This window comes from Capricornis sumatraensis, chromosome 10 (assembly GCF_032405125.1).
Source record: "Capricornis sumatraensis isolate serow.1 chromosome 10, serow.2, whole genome shotgun sequence".
Classification (NCBI taxonomy): Eukaryota; Metazoa; Chordata; class Mammalia; order Artiodactyla; family Bovidae; genus Capricornis; species Capricornis sumatraensis.
In genome coordinates, this window is record NC_091078.1 from 97652404 (window position 1) to 97666716 (window position 14313).

The 14313-nt window shown below is 49.2% G+C and overlaps 1 protein-coding gene across 5 annotated transcripts; it reads left to right on the forward strand.

The window, feature by feature from the left end:
• Positions 1 to 1031: 1031 nt before the first annotated feature.
• Positions 1032 to 13485, forward strand: ELP6 (elongator acetyltransferase complex subunit 6). Of its 5 annotated transcripts, XM_068982183.1 has the most exons (8): positions 1032 to 1153; positions 3165 to 3243; positions 4253 to 4323; positions 6937 to 7055; positions 8043 to 8244; position 8431; positions 10117 to 10280; positions 11435 to 13485. In XM_068982183.1, exons 1-8 carry the CDS (start codon positions 1100 to 1102, stop codon positions 11561 to 11563), a joined length of 819 nt encoding a protein of 272 aa, XP_068838284.1. In that variant the 5' UTR covers positions 1032 to 1099; the 3' UTR covers positions 11564 to 13485. The 5 variants fall into 5 exon arrangements, with proteins under 5 accessions (XP_068838284.1, XP_068838283.1, XP_068838285.1 ...); XM_068982182.1 differs by lacking the exon at position 8431 and having other exon boundaries at positions 10134 to 10280; XM_068982184.1 differs by lacking the exons at position 8431; positions 10117 to 10280.
• Positions 13486 to 14313: the final 828 nt, after the last annotated feature.

Below are 14313 nucleotides of genomic sequence, written 5' to 3' on the forward strand. Positions count from 1 at the left end.
TTGCTATTTCTCCTAGCAATCTTGATTCTAGCTTGTGCTTCATCCAACTCAGCATTTCTCATGATGTACTCTACGTATAAATTAAATAAGCAGGGTGACAATATACAGCCTTGATGTACTCCTTTTCCTATTTGGAATCAGTTGTTCCATGTCCAGTTCTAACTGTTGCTTCCTGACCTGCATACAGATTTCTCAAGAGGCAGGTCAGGTGGTCTGGTATTCCATCTCTTTCAGAATTTTCCAGTTTATTGTGATCCACACAGTCAAAGCCTTATGGTGTAGTAAATAAAGCAGAAATAGATGTTTTTCTGGAACTCTCTCGCTTTTTCGATGATCCAGCAGAAAATTGGCAATTGCTCTCTTGTTCCATGGAGGCTTAGGGAAGGCATCGCTGATAAACTGACATGTGAACAAAGACCTGAAAGAAGTGGCGTGTTTTTTTGTTTGTTTGTTTGTTTGTTTTTAACGGCTGCAGCCCAGGGAGGGGAAACAGTGCAAAAACCTAAAAGAGAATCATGCAGGGCGTGTTCCAACCCTACTTGGTCAGTGACCCTACTCTGATAACCTGTCTTATCCAAAACCTACCCCCATCTCACCGTTATTCCTTTATCCAGCTTCATTTTTCCCCCCACATATAAATTTTCAATGTATTATTCCATGTTTATTACGTCTGTTTTCTGTTTTGTGCGAGAGCGGGCGTCTTCGCCTGTCTGGTTCGCCCATTGCAGCCAAAGCGTTTAGTAGTGTGAGGCACACCGCAGGAGCTTGACAGGAGGCTCTGGGATGAGAAGAACGCGCGGTTGAGGGAAGGAACAAGAGACCCGACCTCCTGATGCCTTGGTCGTGGGAAACTCTCTGGGAGTGGAATGCAGGTAAGAAGCCCGCACAGCTCAGCGTCCAGGTTCCCCGGCCTTGTGCGCGTCTCTGCGCATGCGCCGAGTGCGACCGATCCGCGCGTCTCATTGGCTGCGGCCAGAGGAATTGCGCATGCGCACTCCTCCCGCGTGGTCCTGTGTGGTGGGTTTTGCACTCCAGCCTCCGCTGTATCCGTGACAGCCCATCTTCCCATCCGGGGCCCCCGTGCGTTCTGGAGCTCGGAATGTTCCCAGAACTCAATAACCTTCTCAACACCACCCCTGAAGGGGCGGAGCAGGTAAGAGGTCGCAAGGTCGAGGAGGAGGTTGGATTCTCCTCGGCGCAAGACCAAACACCCGGATGAAGCGCGCGCGGACCCGTGGGAAACCACGTGACGTCCGTGGCCCGGGGGCGCTTGGGAGTTGTAGTCCGCAGAGAACCCGACCCCCAGGCTAGGCTAGACACTTAGGCCCGCGCAAGATGGGCATCCTGCGGGTTTTCGAAGGTCGCGTGCTCCCGTGAAAGACCACAGGAAGCACGTTATTCGTTTGAGTTGACTTAAGTATATAGGCGACCCTTGTGCGTGTTCAGCGTGGTGGGAGTCCCAGCGCCCAAACAGAGGTTGGTGGGGGTGGTTTAGTCGCTCTGTCGTGTCTGACTCTTTGTGACCCCATGGACCGTAGCCCGCCAGTCTCTTCTGTCCCCGCCCCCCCCCCACCCCCCGCCCCCCCCCCACCCCCCCCACCCCCCCCCCCCCCCCCCCCCCCCATCACAAGGGAGCAACTTCTTAACGGCCTCTTCTTAACGGCCTCCTCTGTCCTGGGAACACTCGGCAGGTTTCAGCGAATGCTTCTGCTCGTCTTCCTCCCCATGTTTTTGAGCAGTGCTCTCTGAGTTGCTCGCAGCCAACGTTTGATTGCACAGCACGCCTTTGGCACCACAGCCTCCCTGCTGTTTTCGTCGCTCTCTCCTTGCCACGGTCTGGAGCATCTCAAAAACGTTCATTCGTTAGCCCGAGGGTTGCCTCTCCTAGGGATATAGGTGATTTATTTCATAACTCCTGTCTTTCTGATGAAATGGTAAGCTCGTCCAGGCGGCCAAGACACCTAGTGTTAAAGCGTTTGTGTTACTCCATAGTCCCAGGCGAATAGTTTTCAGTGAATCCTTGTGCATTTTAACTGCCCTGCAGTTTTTCTCTGCCCAAGCCTCCAGATGGCGCTGCTTACATTGCCAGTTACTACTAGCACCTCCAAAGTCCAAACTGAGGGCCACAGTGAGGGATAGAGGTGGGCACCAGGAAATGACAGCGCCAGGGGTAACCCTCAGAGTCTGCTAGTGTAATCTTTCATGTTTTATGAGAGGAAAAAATATCAGGACAACAGAGAGATGACCTTCCCTATCATTGACAAGGAACAAAGGGTGACTGGAGCAGGACAGCCAGACCTTGCAAAGGCAGGACAGCCAGATCCTGCAAAGGCCATCTTTAGAGGTCTTTCCAGGGCTCTCCACAATGAGAGCTCTGCCTGACGTAGTTTCCAAGGCCACTGGGAGGAGGACTTTGATCCTGGCTGTCTCTTGGAACAACTGCTTTCTCCTCCCCTGCCTATGGGACAGAATTGGCATGAAGATTAGAGTTAGGGAGGACATTGGATTAGATGACCTTTTAGAAGACCCCTTGCAATCTGGAAAGTCAGTGATTTTTGTTGGGTTCTGATGGTAAAATCTTACTTTGTTCAGGATTTAATTCTCTCAATGGCAACCCACTCCAGTATTCTTGCCTGGAAAATCCTATGGACGGAGGTGCCTGGTAGGCTGCAGTCCATGGGGTCGCGAAGAGTCAGACACGACTGAGCGACTTTACTTTCACTCTTCACTTTCATGCGTTGGAGAAGGAAATGGCAACCCACTCCAGTGTTCTTGCCTGGAGAATCCCAGGGACGGCAGAGCCTGGTGGGCTGCTGTCTATGGGGTTGCACAGAGTTGGACACGACTGAAGCGACTTAGCAGCAGCAGCAGCAAGACTGGAGAGGAGTGAGGGAACGAAGGGATGTTATTCTCCAAGCCTGGGGAAGATGATAGCTTGAGATGCGCTTCCCCAAAATGAGTACGTTTGATACAGATCACTTTCATTGTTGGTTTTTCTATAATTTTTACTTATTTTCTTCTTTTTCTGGTTAAATAAACACACACACACATGAGTGTCCAGGTATAGAGATTTAAGAGTAGACACAATCCACCAGATTTTGACACTCAGTTGACCTCTTTCCAGGGAGTCTAATACATCTTTTTGTGTTCTTCTTTACTTGTAGGGGAAGCTGACTCTACTCTGTGATGCCAAGACAGATGGCAGTTTCCTTGTGCACCACTTTCTCTCCTTCTATCTCAAAGGTATAAGACTATCATAAAAGAAAACCCAAGGCCGGGGGGTCGGGGAGGAAGAGGCCTGTTTCAGGTAGCACTAGAAATAGTATTAACTAGTCAGGCCTTTGGTGTTTGGGTAACCAGATGGTTATTTGTTAGTTCATGGGATTACTGGACCATCTTGTTCCCACCCCTACTATGCCAGAGTCTGCCATGTATTCGTTATATCCAGTATTGCCTTCCATTTCTCCACCACCTGTGCCAGCACTGACTCCCTTAGGGCCTTGTGTGGCCTCTTCATTTAATTGATCCTTGGTCCTTGGGTAGTTGAAGTCTCTAGGCACTCAACCCATTAACACTTTGCCCTGGCAATAGATGCTTCCTAAGGAACAGAGGGGGGGAAAAAAAAGAGCTCTGCACTTCACACAGAAATCGATTAGAAGAAAACAGCCAAATGAAAAAAAAAGACTTACTGATTCTCCTTGAGTCCCCACTGAGCCAGGCCAGAATACAAGGCTGACCTTTGGCACCCTGAGTTGTAATAATTTACAGCTTTGAAAGTGATTTTTCCTTTCTAGGTGACGTTATTGTCAGCTTATACAGAGCAAGAGCATCTACAGATAAGTTGTTAATTAAGTTCATAAAGTAGCTAGAGTTTCTTTGTGTTCTTCTTATATCCTCTTGGGTATTAGACTGGTTTAAAAATTCAGTTGTATCTCTGTAACCAACAAGTAGTTAGAAAAACACAGCGTTTTTAAAACTATAATGTATTTCCAGGGGAACAAACTAAGGTTCCTAGCGATACATCTCACAGGTAAAGTACATCTCAGAATCAATGAAATAAGATATGATTATTAATATAAGGTATAATTATTGATATGAAAAAAGTACCTCTTCAAATCAAATTGAGTATGTCAGGTTGCAAGGCATGGGTTCTCTAGATCTGCCTCAGTTCTTTGGTTTCCAGAGGCAGGAAGTATCTGAGACTGATTGTAAATAGAGAGTTGGTTAAGAATCAGTTTATTTTGTTTTCCAGCTAATTGTAAAATCTGCTTTGTGGCCCTCGTCCAGTCCTTTAGTCACTATAATATCGTGGGGCAGAAGCTGGTAAGTATGTTAGACCTCTGTGATGAGATCCCTGAGTGAGTGTGTGTGCCAGGCACATGTATGCTGTCAGGCTGGGCTTCCCTGTTTGGGTTGCAGGGAACTTAGAAAGGGAAGGACTAAGGAAATCATGGGATCCTGAACCCTTTATCTGAAGGGCGAGGGCAGCATCTCTGCGTGTTTTGTTCATTTGTCGAGTGTTTAGAACCAGACCTGTTATGGATTAGATCAAACCCTTCTCCACTGAGTCTGGACCAGTTGAGGTTTCTTCCTTCTCAGGGTGAACATTAATCTTGTCCCCAGTGGGTTAGAGATCGCAGCTTGGTCTCTGCCCAGCTGAGTGCCTCCCATTGTCTCTCCCGTAGCCTAGGGTTTTTGTCGCATGCCCCTCACGTCATCTTGGCTTGCCCCTTGTCTTACTGAATGCACCCAAGCAAGAGTAAGATGTCTGAGGGGCTGGTGACCCTCCTGGCACCTTACCTGACACATTACTTGTGACTTGTGACCAGGTGAATTTCTGGGGCTCTTGTTGTTACGTGTTTTTGGTTTTTGTTTTAAGTCAGGCCCAGAGCGGGAGAGAACCAGGCCACCCATCAGCAGTGATCTTCGAAATGACGGCCTTACTGTCAGTCCTCTTCTCTGATCGGAGGGAAACCAATGAGAGGGCGAGAGGGTTTCCCATCCTTTGCAGGGAAGGGAGAAGTTCCTGTGCCAGAGGTCAGGGCACAAGCTCAGGGAGCACGGTCGTGTTAGGAACACGGGTTGCATTCCAGGTCGGTGAGGCATGCGTTTGGCCCTGGCATCTTGAGCTAGGATGAGACAGGTGTGTATTCTCATATCCGGTTTGGCTGCTTTCCCTGTTACCTTTGACTCACCAACACGGCAGGAATGGCATGCACAGCTCTGGGTGTGCCAAGCACTAGAGCGTGAGTTTCCGTCCTCTTGCTGTAGTATTGTTCTTATATCAGTACAATAGTAATGAGCAAGAGCAAAGGAGACGGTCAGGGGTCCTCTCTGCCAGGCCGGCTGTTGTTGCCAATGGTGCTGCACAGTGAACACCAGTGTGTGACTGAGCGATCAAGGCCTGGTCTGGGGACACAAGGAGTCTGAGTTCTGTGTCACCTGCTTCTTCTGCGGAACCGTAGGTTGCATGTCTGGACAGTGTCACCATCACGGGGTGTTTGTTGAAATGCATATTCCCAGGCCCTGCCCCTAAGTCTTCCAGCTCTGGAGTGGGGCCCAGAGATCTACATTTTAATCAGGTATCTCAGGAGATTCTCTTTTTTATTTTTAAATTTTTGGTTAGGTTGGGTCTTCATTGCTGCGGGTGCTTTTCTCTTACTGCGGTGCATGGGTTTCTCATTGCAGTGGGTTCTCTTGTTGGGAAGCACAGGCTCTAGGGCGTGTGGGCTTCAGTAATTCGAGTTCCCAGGCTCTAGAGCACATGCTCAACAGTTGTGGTGAAGGGGCTTAATTGCTCTTGACACATGTGGGATCCTCCCAGTTCAGGCATCAAACCCGTAACTCCTGCATTAGCAGGCAGATCTTTACCACTCAGCCACCAGGGAGGCCCTCAGGAGATTGTTAATTGGGTGGTTCATAAAGACCCATGTTTACAGAGCGCTGGTCGAGAGCAGGGGTTGACCAGCCACAGTCTGCACCCCATGTTTTCTGTACGTGAAGTTTTATTGGAGCACAGCCACCCCCATTTGTGTCTGAGTGGTCTGTGGCTGCTATGAGAGCAGAGTTGAGCTGTTGCAACAGAGACTGTCACCCCACCACCACGTTACTACTTACTTTCTGTTTTTAAATGTACTTTATTTTGTAACTGCTGCTGCTACTGCTGCTAAGTCGCTTCAGTCGTGTCCAACTCTGTGCGACCCCATAGACGGCAGTCTATCAGGCTCCGCCATCCCTGGGATTCTCCAGGCAAGAACACTGGAGTGGGGTGCCATTTCCTTCTCCAATGCATAAAAGTGAAAAGTGAAAGTGAAGTCACTGAGTTCTGTCTAACTCTCAGAGACCCCATGGACTGCAGCCCACCAGGCTCCTCCGTCCATGGGATTTTGTAACTACATGCCCTTAAAAAGGCAACTTTATATTACTATCATAAAGTAAAAAGCAGTACTAGGTAAAAAATAAGTATATAAGAAAAGGAAATAAGTTTTTTAAAAAATGTGACAAGTAGAGACTTCCCTGGTGGTCCAGTGGCTAAGATTTTGTGTCCCCAGTGAAAGGGGCCTGGGTTCGATCCCTGGTCAGGGAACTAGACCCCTCATGGTGCTGCGAAAGAGCCTGCATGCCACAATTAAGACCCAGCGCAGCCAAATAAGAAAAGAGTAAAAAAAATATATATATTTTTAAAGAAAATGTGAGAACTACATGTAAATGCACATGTGACAATAGAACAGGGGTTGTGTGTGGGGAACACCCAGGGGAGACGAGACCTGGACTCCCATGTCAGGCAGCCAGACGCGCGTCTTCAGGGCTCCAGATGGGCCCGGAGCCCTCGCAGGAGCTGGAATCCTGCAGTCATGAGCCCCTTGGTGCCAGGTCCTCTCTGATGAGGCCCCCGCTAGCCCGGGAACTCACTCTCCTCTCCGTGGTCGGGTGCAGGGTGTCAGCCTGACCGCAGCGCGGGAACGTGGGCAGCTGGTGGTCCTCGAGGGGCTCAAGTCCGCGGTGGACGTCTTCTTCCGGCCCCGGGAGGAGCCGCACCCCCTGCAGTTCCTCAGGTCAGTCAGCCCGCCGCCCAGCCCAGAGCACACCCGCAGGTGGGCCCCGCCCCGGTCTCCGTGTGAGCCCTTTCTCTCTCCCCGGCGAGTGGGAGGGCAGAGCCGGCTGCGGAAGGCAGGCACTGCCTGCGTGCCACAGCATCACTCAAGGTCTTTCTGTCAGAGACTGTGTGCCTGTCCCGGAAGCTGTAGAAAGCTAAGGAACCCACAAAGATGGGAGATCCTGCATGCTGCAACTAAGAACCAGCACAGCCAAATCAATAAATAATATTTTTTTTTTTAAAAAAGGCCAAGTGTGTGGCCTGTGTGTGTGGCCTTGTGCACAGCCTGTCCCGTCTCTGAAGCTGGGTGTCTTTGAACAGGTGGGCCTGGTCTCCACCTGAGCCCAGATTATATAGACAGCATCATTCTACCTGCTGTTAGCGGGGTTTGGCCCTGGAGTGTGGGGCCATGAGGCCGGTACCTGTGCCCCAGGCTCTGATTTCTGAGCCCACCCCCCCACCACCCCCGTTGCTGGGAGACCGCTGCTGCAGTCACTGGGGAGGCGGAGGTAGCGGGGCCAGTAGTAGGTCGGACCTGGTCCGAACATGAGCACTCAGGCTGCCGCTTGGCACCTGGACGCGTGAACTGCTGCTGAGCTTTCATCCTCAGTTATGACCTCCCAGGAAGGCCTCTCCCTTTAAAGCAGAGACCTTAAGCCCTTGGACTGACAGGCTGTGTGGGCCTCTGGGGGAGTTTATTTCTGTGTCCCCGAGTTTCTAGCACAGTGCTCTGTACCCAGCAGGCCTCAGGGAATAGTTGAACTGAAATAAACATGCCCACGGGAGCATGGCTTTTCTTTCCAGGCAGCTCATGAGCCCGTTGGTGCCAAGCACTGGACCCACTTCTTTCCCTCCTCCCCCCCGCCCCCACCCCGTGCTGCTGTGTTGTCTCTTGAACATCTGGAGAGCACGTGAGCTATCTGGTGACTTCTGCCCTGTGTCCCAGGGAGGCCAACGCCGGGGACCTGCAGCCACTGTACGCGTTTGTGCGAGACGCCCTCCAGCCTGTGGACAGTGGGGAGGCCGCCTGGAGGTGCCCGGTGCTGCTGGTGGACGACCTCAGCGTGCTGCTGAGCCTGGGCGTGGGGCCCGTGGCAGTGCTGGACTTCATCCATTACTGCAGGGCCACCGTGTGCCAGGAACGGAAGGTAATCGGGCTGCACCCCGAGCTCCTGTCGTGAACCCCACAGGCCCAGAGGCCACTTGCTGGCAGTTACCTCTTCTGTCTGATGGCTTGGGGCTTTTTCTTTACTCGGCAGCCCAGAAATCTTCACCCCACGCAGCCTGCAGTCTACTACCTCCATTGCTAAAAAGTAAGACCCTGAAAACTGAAGGGTGCCTGGCCCTGTCTGTACTGGGATTGGCCACGTGTGGTACTGCGTCTGTCCCCGCCCTGCCACATGGCAGTATCGCTCTGAGTGTGTTTTGAAGGTCAGTTAAGATAATAGATGTCAAACTGCTTAAAGGATTGTGAGGTGAAGGGACTTGCCTGGCAGTCCAATGGTTAAGATTCTGTGATTCCACTGCAGGGGGTGTGGGTTCGATCCCTGGGCAAAGAACTGTGATCCTACATGCCACACAGTGTGTCCCAAAACAAAAACAACAATATGAAAATTGCGAGGTGCGATGCAGGGATAGGGTGTAACCTTCACTGTTAAGTCATGAAGCAAAAATAGAGACTTTGCCTCATAGAGATTTTAACAAAACAGTAACACCTGTGGTACCCACCTCCCAGGAACCAGACCACAAGAATTAATTGAGGGGGAGCTTGCAGCCATCAGCTGAGCGTGTGTCCCACAGGGCCAGGCTGGGCACAGGGCGGTGGGGATGGGGGAAGTGGGTTAGTCAGGGTGTGTGGATCCAGCGGCGCATGCCACTCACCTCCTGCGTGCAGGGTCCTGCCTGGAAGCTGGATTTAGGGGACCTTCTCAGGCCATCCTGCCTACAGTCGCAGGGCCAGGCGCCAGGGTGATGGGGAGAGAATGGGAGGAGGGGGACGTGTAAGGGGCCTCAGGACACAGTTCAGTGGGGCTGGGGGAGGAGTGAAGCAGGTAGTCAGCTTGTGCAGCTCAGCCTGCTGTGTGGCCCCCTGTGCTGTGTTCAGTCACTCAGTGTGACCCCATGGAGTGTAGCCCGCCAGGCTCTTCTGTTCACGGCATTCTCCAGGCAAGAATACTGGAGTGGGTGGCTGTTCCCTTGTCCAGGGGAGTCTTCCCAATCCAGGGATCAAACCCAGGTCTCCCACATCGCAGGTGGGTTCCTTACCACCTGAACCACCGGGGAGCCCAAGAATACTGGAGTGGGTAACCTATCCCTTCTCCAGGGGATCTTCCCAACCCAGGAATTGAACCGGGGTCTCCTGCAGGCGGATTCTTTACCAGCTGAGCTACCAGGGAAGCCCCGTGTGGGCCACTACCAACTTCTTTTTGTAAAAATAGTTATATTAATTGAGAAAGTAAATCTTGGGAATAGTTTAATAAAATAGTTTAATACTAAAATTTCAATATCTTTATATTATAAAGTTTTTAATATTTTAATTAAAGTTTTAATATTAAAATAGTTTAGTAAAGAAAAAAAGAAGATATAAACAGGATATAAAGTCGACTCTAGCAAAAAGTCAGTCTCTCCTTCCCTCCCTCGTATGTCCTTCCGGAGCGTCTGAGCAGGCATGAACGCATTTGTATGTACGCTCGTCTCCCTGCTCTTCTTTCCGCGTTCTGAGTAACCCACCATCCGCACAGTTTGGTACTTCTTTTCATTTACTAACACACAGTGTGTGTTTCGCTGTCCACTGCCCCCGAAACAGGACACACTGATGTGCTTAATTCTTTTCCACAACTGGATGCTCTTCCTTGCTTGCGGACCAACTGAGCTGGACGTCCAGGCTGGGTGTGCTGGTGAAGCTGTTCGAGCAGACGATTGCAGGCCCGGGCCCTGAGCCCAGGCCCGTGAGAGGGCGTGCAGGGCAGTGGAGGCTCCCAGAGACCCACATGTCTTGAGCCTGGCGTCCCTCCTGACAGCCTCCATCTTGTTGCAGGGAAACGTTGTGTGCCTTGTACACGACAGTGGAGACACTGAGGATGAGGAGAGCGACGTCCTGCTGAATGGCCTTAGTCACCAGAGCCACCTGATCCTGCGGGCTGAGGGCCTGGCCACCGGCTTCTGCAAAGACGTGCACGGGCAGGTGCGCGGGGCCCTGGCTCAGCGGGAGCTGCTCGCCTCCTCTGTGCGCCCCACTGCCCACGGGACAGTGTCGGGCCTTGGGGTAGTCAACTAGGATATGCCTTCAGGTGGGAGGGAGGTCTTGGAAGTCGTGTGAGTGCAGGTCAGAGTCCGCTCCAGCGGTTCTCAGCCCCGTGCACCAGGGCAGGTTTTGCACGGTGGTCATTTGCAGCCAGAGAGGAGCTCCTGGAGAGTAGATGACTGTCCAGCTATCCCCTGGGGAAGGCAGTAAACAGCAGAATTCCACTGCAGGGTCACAGCAGGCTCTGTGTGTTCAGGGCAACACCATTCCTTTTCAAGTGGAGACTTGGGAGGCTGTTCTTCTGGGCTGGCATTACTGCCACCCCCTAACCCCACCGCCAGGATGTTTGGAGTACTTAGGGGGAAGCATGGAGTCCTGCCTGTGCCTGGAAGGGAGGTCAGGTTCTCCCCATGCCCGGGGGCTGCCGTGGTTCTCTGCCTTCTGAAACTTCTCTTTCGGGATCACCCCAGAGCCTTTGCCACCTCTTCCAGGTTAACTTCGCGTTGACCACTTTTGACCCATTAAGGGTGGGTGGGAGTTTTGGCCCAGAGTCATTCAGAGTCAGGTCTGGAAAACAGAGCATCCGAGCAGGCTCAGAGAGGCTGTGCTGGTGGTATGCCAGGCACACCCCGAGGAGACCCTTCCACTGGCAGCGTGTGGCCCTGAAGCCGCTCAGCCCCGCAGAGCGTTGTAGTCACTCAGGACAAATGTCCAGTCTTTGGAGCCTCGGGATTGAGTGTGCGCATTTTAGTGCGTTGGCCTTCCAAGCTCATCTAGCCCAAAAGTGCGAAACCACGCTCACAGAAAAGACCGAAAGGAAATGCACAAAAGTACTTTCATGGTTTCTCTCTGGATGAGTGTTTTCTACTTTTCTTTGTCTTTCATGTTTTCCAGGATGAGCAAATATTACTATTGTAATGGAGGGGAAACCTTTATTTTTAGGTGATGGGTAGTAAGCTTTGTTTCGGAAATTGGTCCCATTTACCGCATCGCACCTGGCCTCAGCTGAAGGTCACCGAGGAGGCAGACAGGGTTCACACTGGAGCAGGTGCTTGGGGGGCCTCTCCTCTTTCATTGTTCTCTTTGTCACTTAGCTGAGGATCCTGTGGAGAAGACCACTGCAGCCCACCACCCACCGGGATCGAAGCCTCACGTACCAGTACAAGATACAGGACAAGAGTGTGTCCTTTTTCGCCAAAGGAATGTCTCCTGCTGTTCTGTGACCTGATTTAGGGGTGGTTGAAGCTACCTGGGACTGGTTTTTGGTGGTGAAAGATAAAGCAACCGAGCAGAAATGGGGTCCTTTGGAGCGTTCTTCATATAAAACGCTTTAGCTCCAACTCCCCATTTTTGGTTGTGGTGACTTTCAAAGCTGGAGTGGGTGTGAACGTGCCAGCCAGGAGGCAGTCCTGGATGGCAGGTGTCCAGGGTGGCATCTAGGATAAGCGTGGCCGATACACAGTGAGCTCCCAACTCGTGGCTTCCCGTGGATGGTCACGTTTACTTTTCACCTTCATCCTGACACAGTAGCTGCTTTTCTTCTCAAAATACGGCATTTGATAGAATATTTTAAAATTACGAGTATAAGTCACTTAAAGTAGCTATTAAAGAGCGCCATTCTTTTATTAATATGTAAGTATTTATACACGCTTCATATGAGCTGCAGTTCTGAATGGGTAAGGCACCGCAGGACGCTTTTTACATGATACGTATTTTTTCACTTGGTTTATAAATATTTTCAGTAAAGTTTTAATGTTTAATAGCTACTTAGCATTTTATGGTATTATTAATTTCTAATTTGCATAGCTATTCTCTGGGTATGTGGGTTCTGATTTTTGTAATTATAAATTATGCTGTTATGAATTTTACATACTATGCCTGTTTGGGGATTGAGGCAAATACTTGTTTCCTTAGAACATTCATCCATTCAGCAAATATTGAGTACCTTCTGAGGGTGTGGGGCTTCCCTGGTGGCTCAGATGGGAAAGAATCTGCCTGCAATGTAGGAGACCTGGGTCTGATCCCTGGGTCGGGAAGATCCTCTAGAGAAGGGAATGGCAACCCACTCTAGTATTCTTGCCTGGGAAATTGCATGGACAGAGGAGCCTGGCAGGCTACAGTCCATGGGGTCGCAAAGAGTCGGACATGACTGAGCAACCAACACTTTCTGAGGGTGTGACAACGACCAAATAGGTCTCTGCCCTCGTGGAACTGACATTCCAGGGGAGGAGACAGACAGTCCACAGAATTGAGAAGTAAGGGATGTAGAGTTAGACCATGATCAGTGCTCTAAATAAAGCAGAGAGGGGGCCTACGAGGGTAAGGAATAATGGCATTTGAGAGCCTACTCCCTGGAGTGGAATTCACGATTGGAAGCGTGGCCCGGCCCCCAGCTGCCATCAGGTCGTCCCATTCTGGATGACGGCACCAGTGAACAGCCACCTGTTGGTTTCCTCCACCAACTTCAGGTTGACGACTAGATACAATTTTCTGAATTTTCCCACGTGTATAGGATCTCTTTATCACCCTTAATCATTTACCATTTAAAAGCTGGTGTCAACCTCTTTTTTTATTCTTTGTAATAGTGGGGGAAGTAAGATTTTATCATTGCCTTTGTGTATGTTTTTCTACATTCTGGTTTTTAGAAAATAATCTTCAGAAGCATTTTTTTAATATTCAGATACACATCAAGAAATAGTTTTCAAATACCTGTTTTACATAAGGGCTTAATAAAATAATGACACCTGCTGTGCTTGAATGGGCATAGAAAATAGGAGCTAAACGTGATGCAGTGGAGAAGGTAACAAGGCCCATCGAGGCAGTTCAAGTAGTGCGAGTGAGGCTTACAGGCTGATGGTCACAGGAGAGAGCAGTTATTTACCCTCACTTTTTTTGTTTTCTTTCAATTGAGGGCAGAGAATCAGGGAGGAATATATGGAAGCAGTACTATTTGAACAGGACCTTGGAATGTTCTGTTGTTTTTTTTTTCTGATGGTATGTTAATTCTTCAGAATTCAGAAATGTATGTTTCTTCCTTGCTGGAATGAAGGTGCTATTCTTTGTTTCTTTTCCCTACTTTTAAAATATCAATAGTTTTTAAAATATGGTTAAAATGTAGACTTGTTCAAATTTGTCTTCATGCTGATAGCTATTAATAAACAACCCAATAGTATTTACTAAGAAGTAATGTTCTTTTCTCCTTATATAGTTCTGGTTTATTTATGTGTGAAGTTCATAAATGAAGCTCTGTGAAATTTGTCTTTAGTAACTATTGAAAGGTTAATGTATGTCAGTACCAAGATGTCTCATTATTGGGAATTCCCTGGTGATCCAGTCATTAAGACTTGGAGTTTCCCTGCTGTGGATGCAGGTTCAATTCCTGGTCAGGGAACTAAGATCCCACAAGCTGTTTAGTGAGGCAAAAAAAAAAAAATAGTCTTCACTTAAAGGATATTATGCCCACTTCCTGGGTTGGCCAGAAAGTTCATTTGCATTTTTCGGAAAGATCTTATGGATAAATATGGGTCCAATCCAGTATTTAGCCAGATGAAATTTACCAGATCTTACCAAGGTCTAAAATATTCTTCGGGGACTTTTTGCTCTCATGTAAAAAATTGTAGTTGTTTGAGCATAGAGCAGTATGTATCTCGTAAGCCGTGTTGAGGAATTTGCTGCTTTTTGTATGTTTTGAAATTCTTAGTGCGTTTTATTCTTGGACTTGGACTTGGGTTGGTCAAGGTCAAGTAACTTTTTGGAGGTAATTTAAAACTTTTTCTTTGTCATTGGCCTTTATTTATGGCTACTTTTCTTTGTTGTATCAGTTCCAGTACTATTTATTTCTGAAATAGTTACCCATTCTATTTGTTTGTCTGAAAAAAGCATTTGTAAACCAGATCTACAATAAGGGACTTGGATCTAGAATATATAAAGAACTCTTAGAATTCAATAAGAAGACAAATATCCCAGTTAAAAA

Bases quoted from the DNA above. Each gene is read 5' to 3' on its own strand.
- ELP6 (XM_068982183.1), top strand. From the start codon at position 1,100: ATGTTCCCAGAACTCAATAACCTTCTCAACACCACCCCTGAAGGGGCG. The intron at 1,154-3,164 runs GTAAGAGGTCGC...CTTTACTTGTAG, and splicing joins CCCCTGAAGGGGCGGAGCAG to GGGAAGCTGACTCTACTCTG. The intron at 10,281-11,434 runs GTGCGCGGGGCC...TTTGTCACTTAG, and splicing joins GCAAAGACGTGCACGGGCAG to CTGAGGATCCTGTGGAGAAG.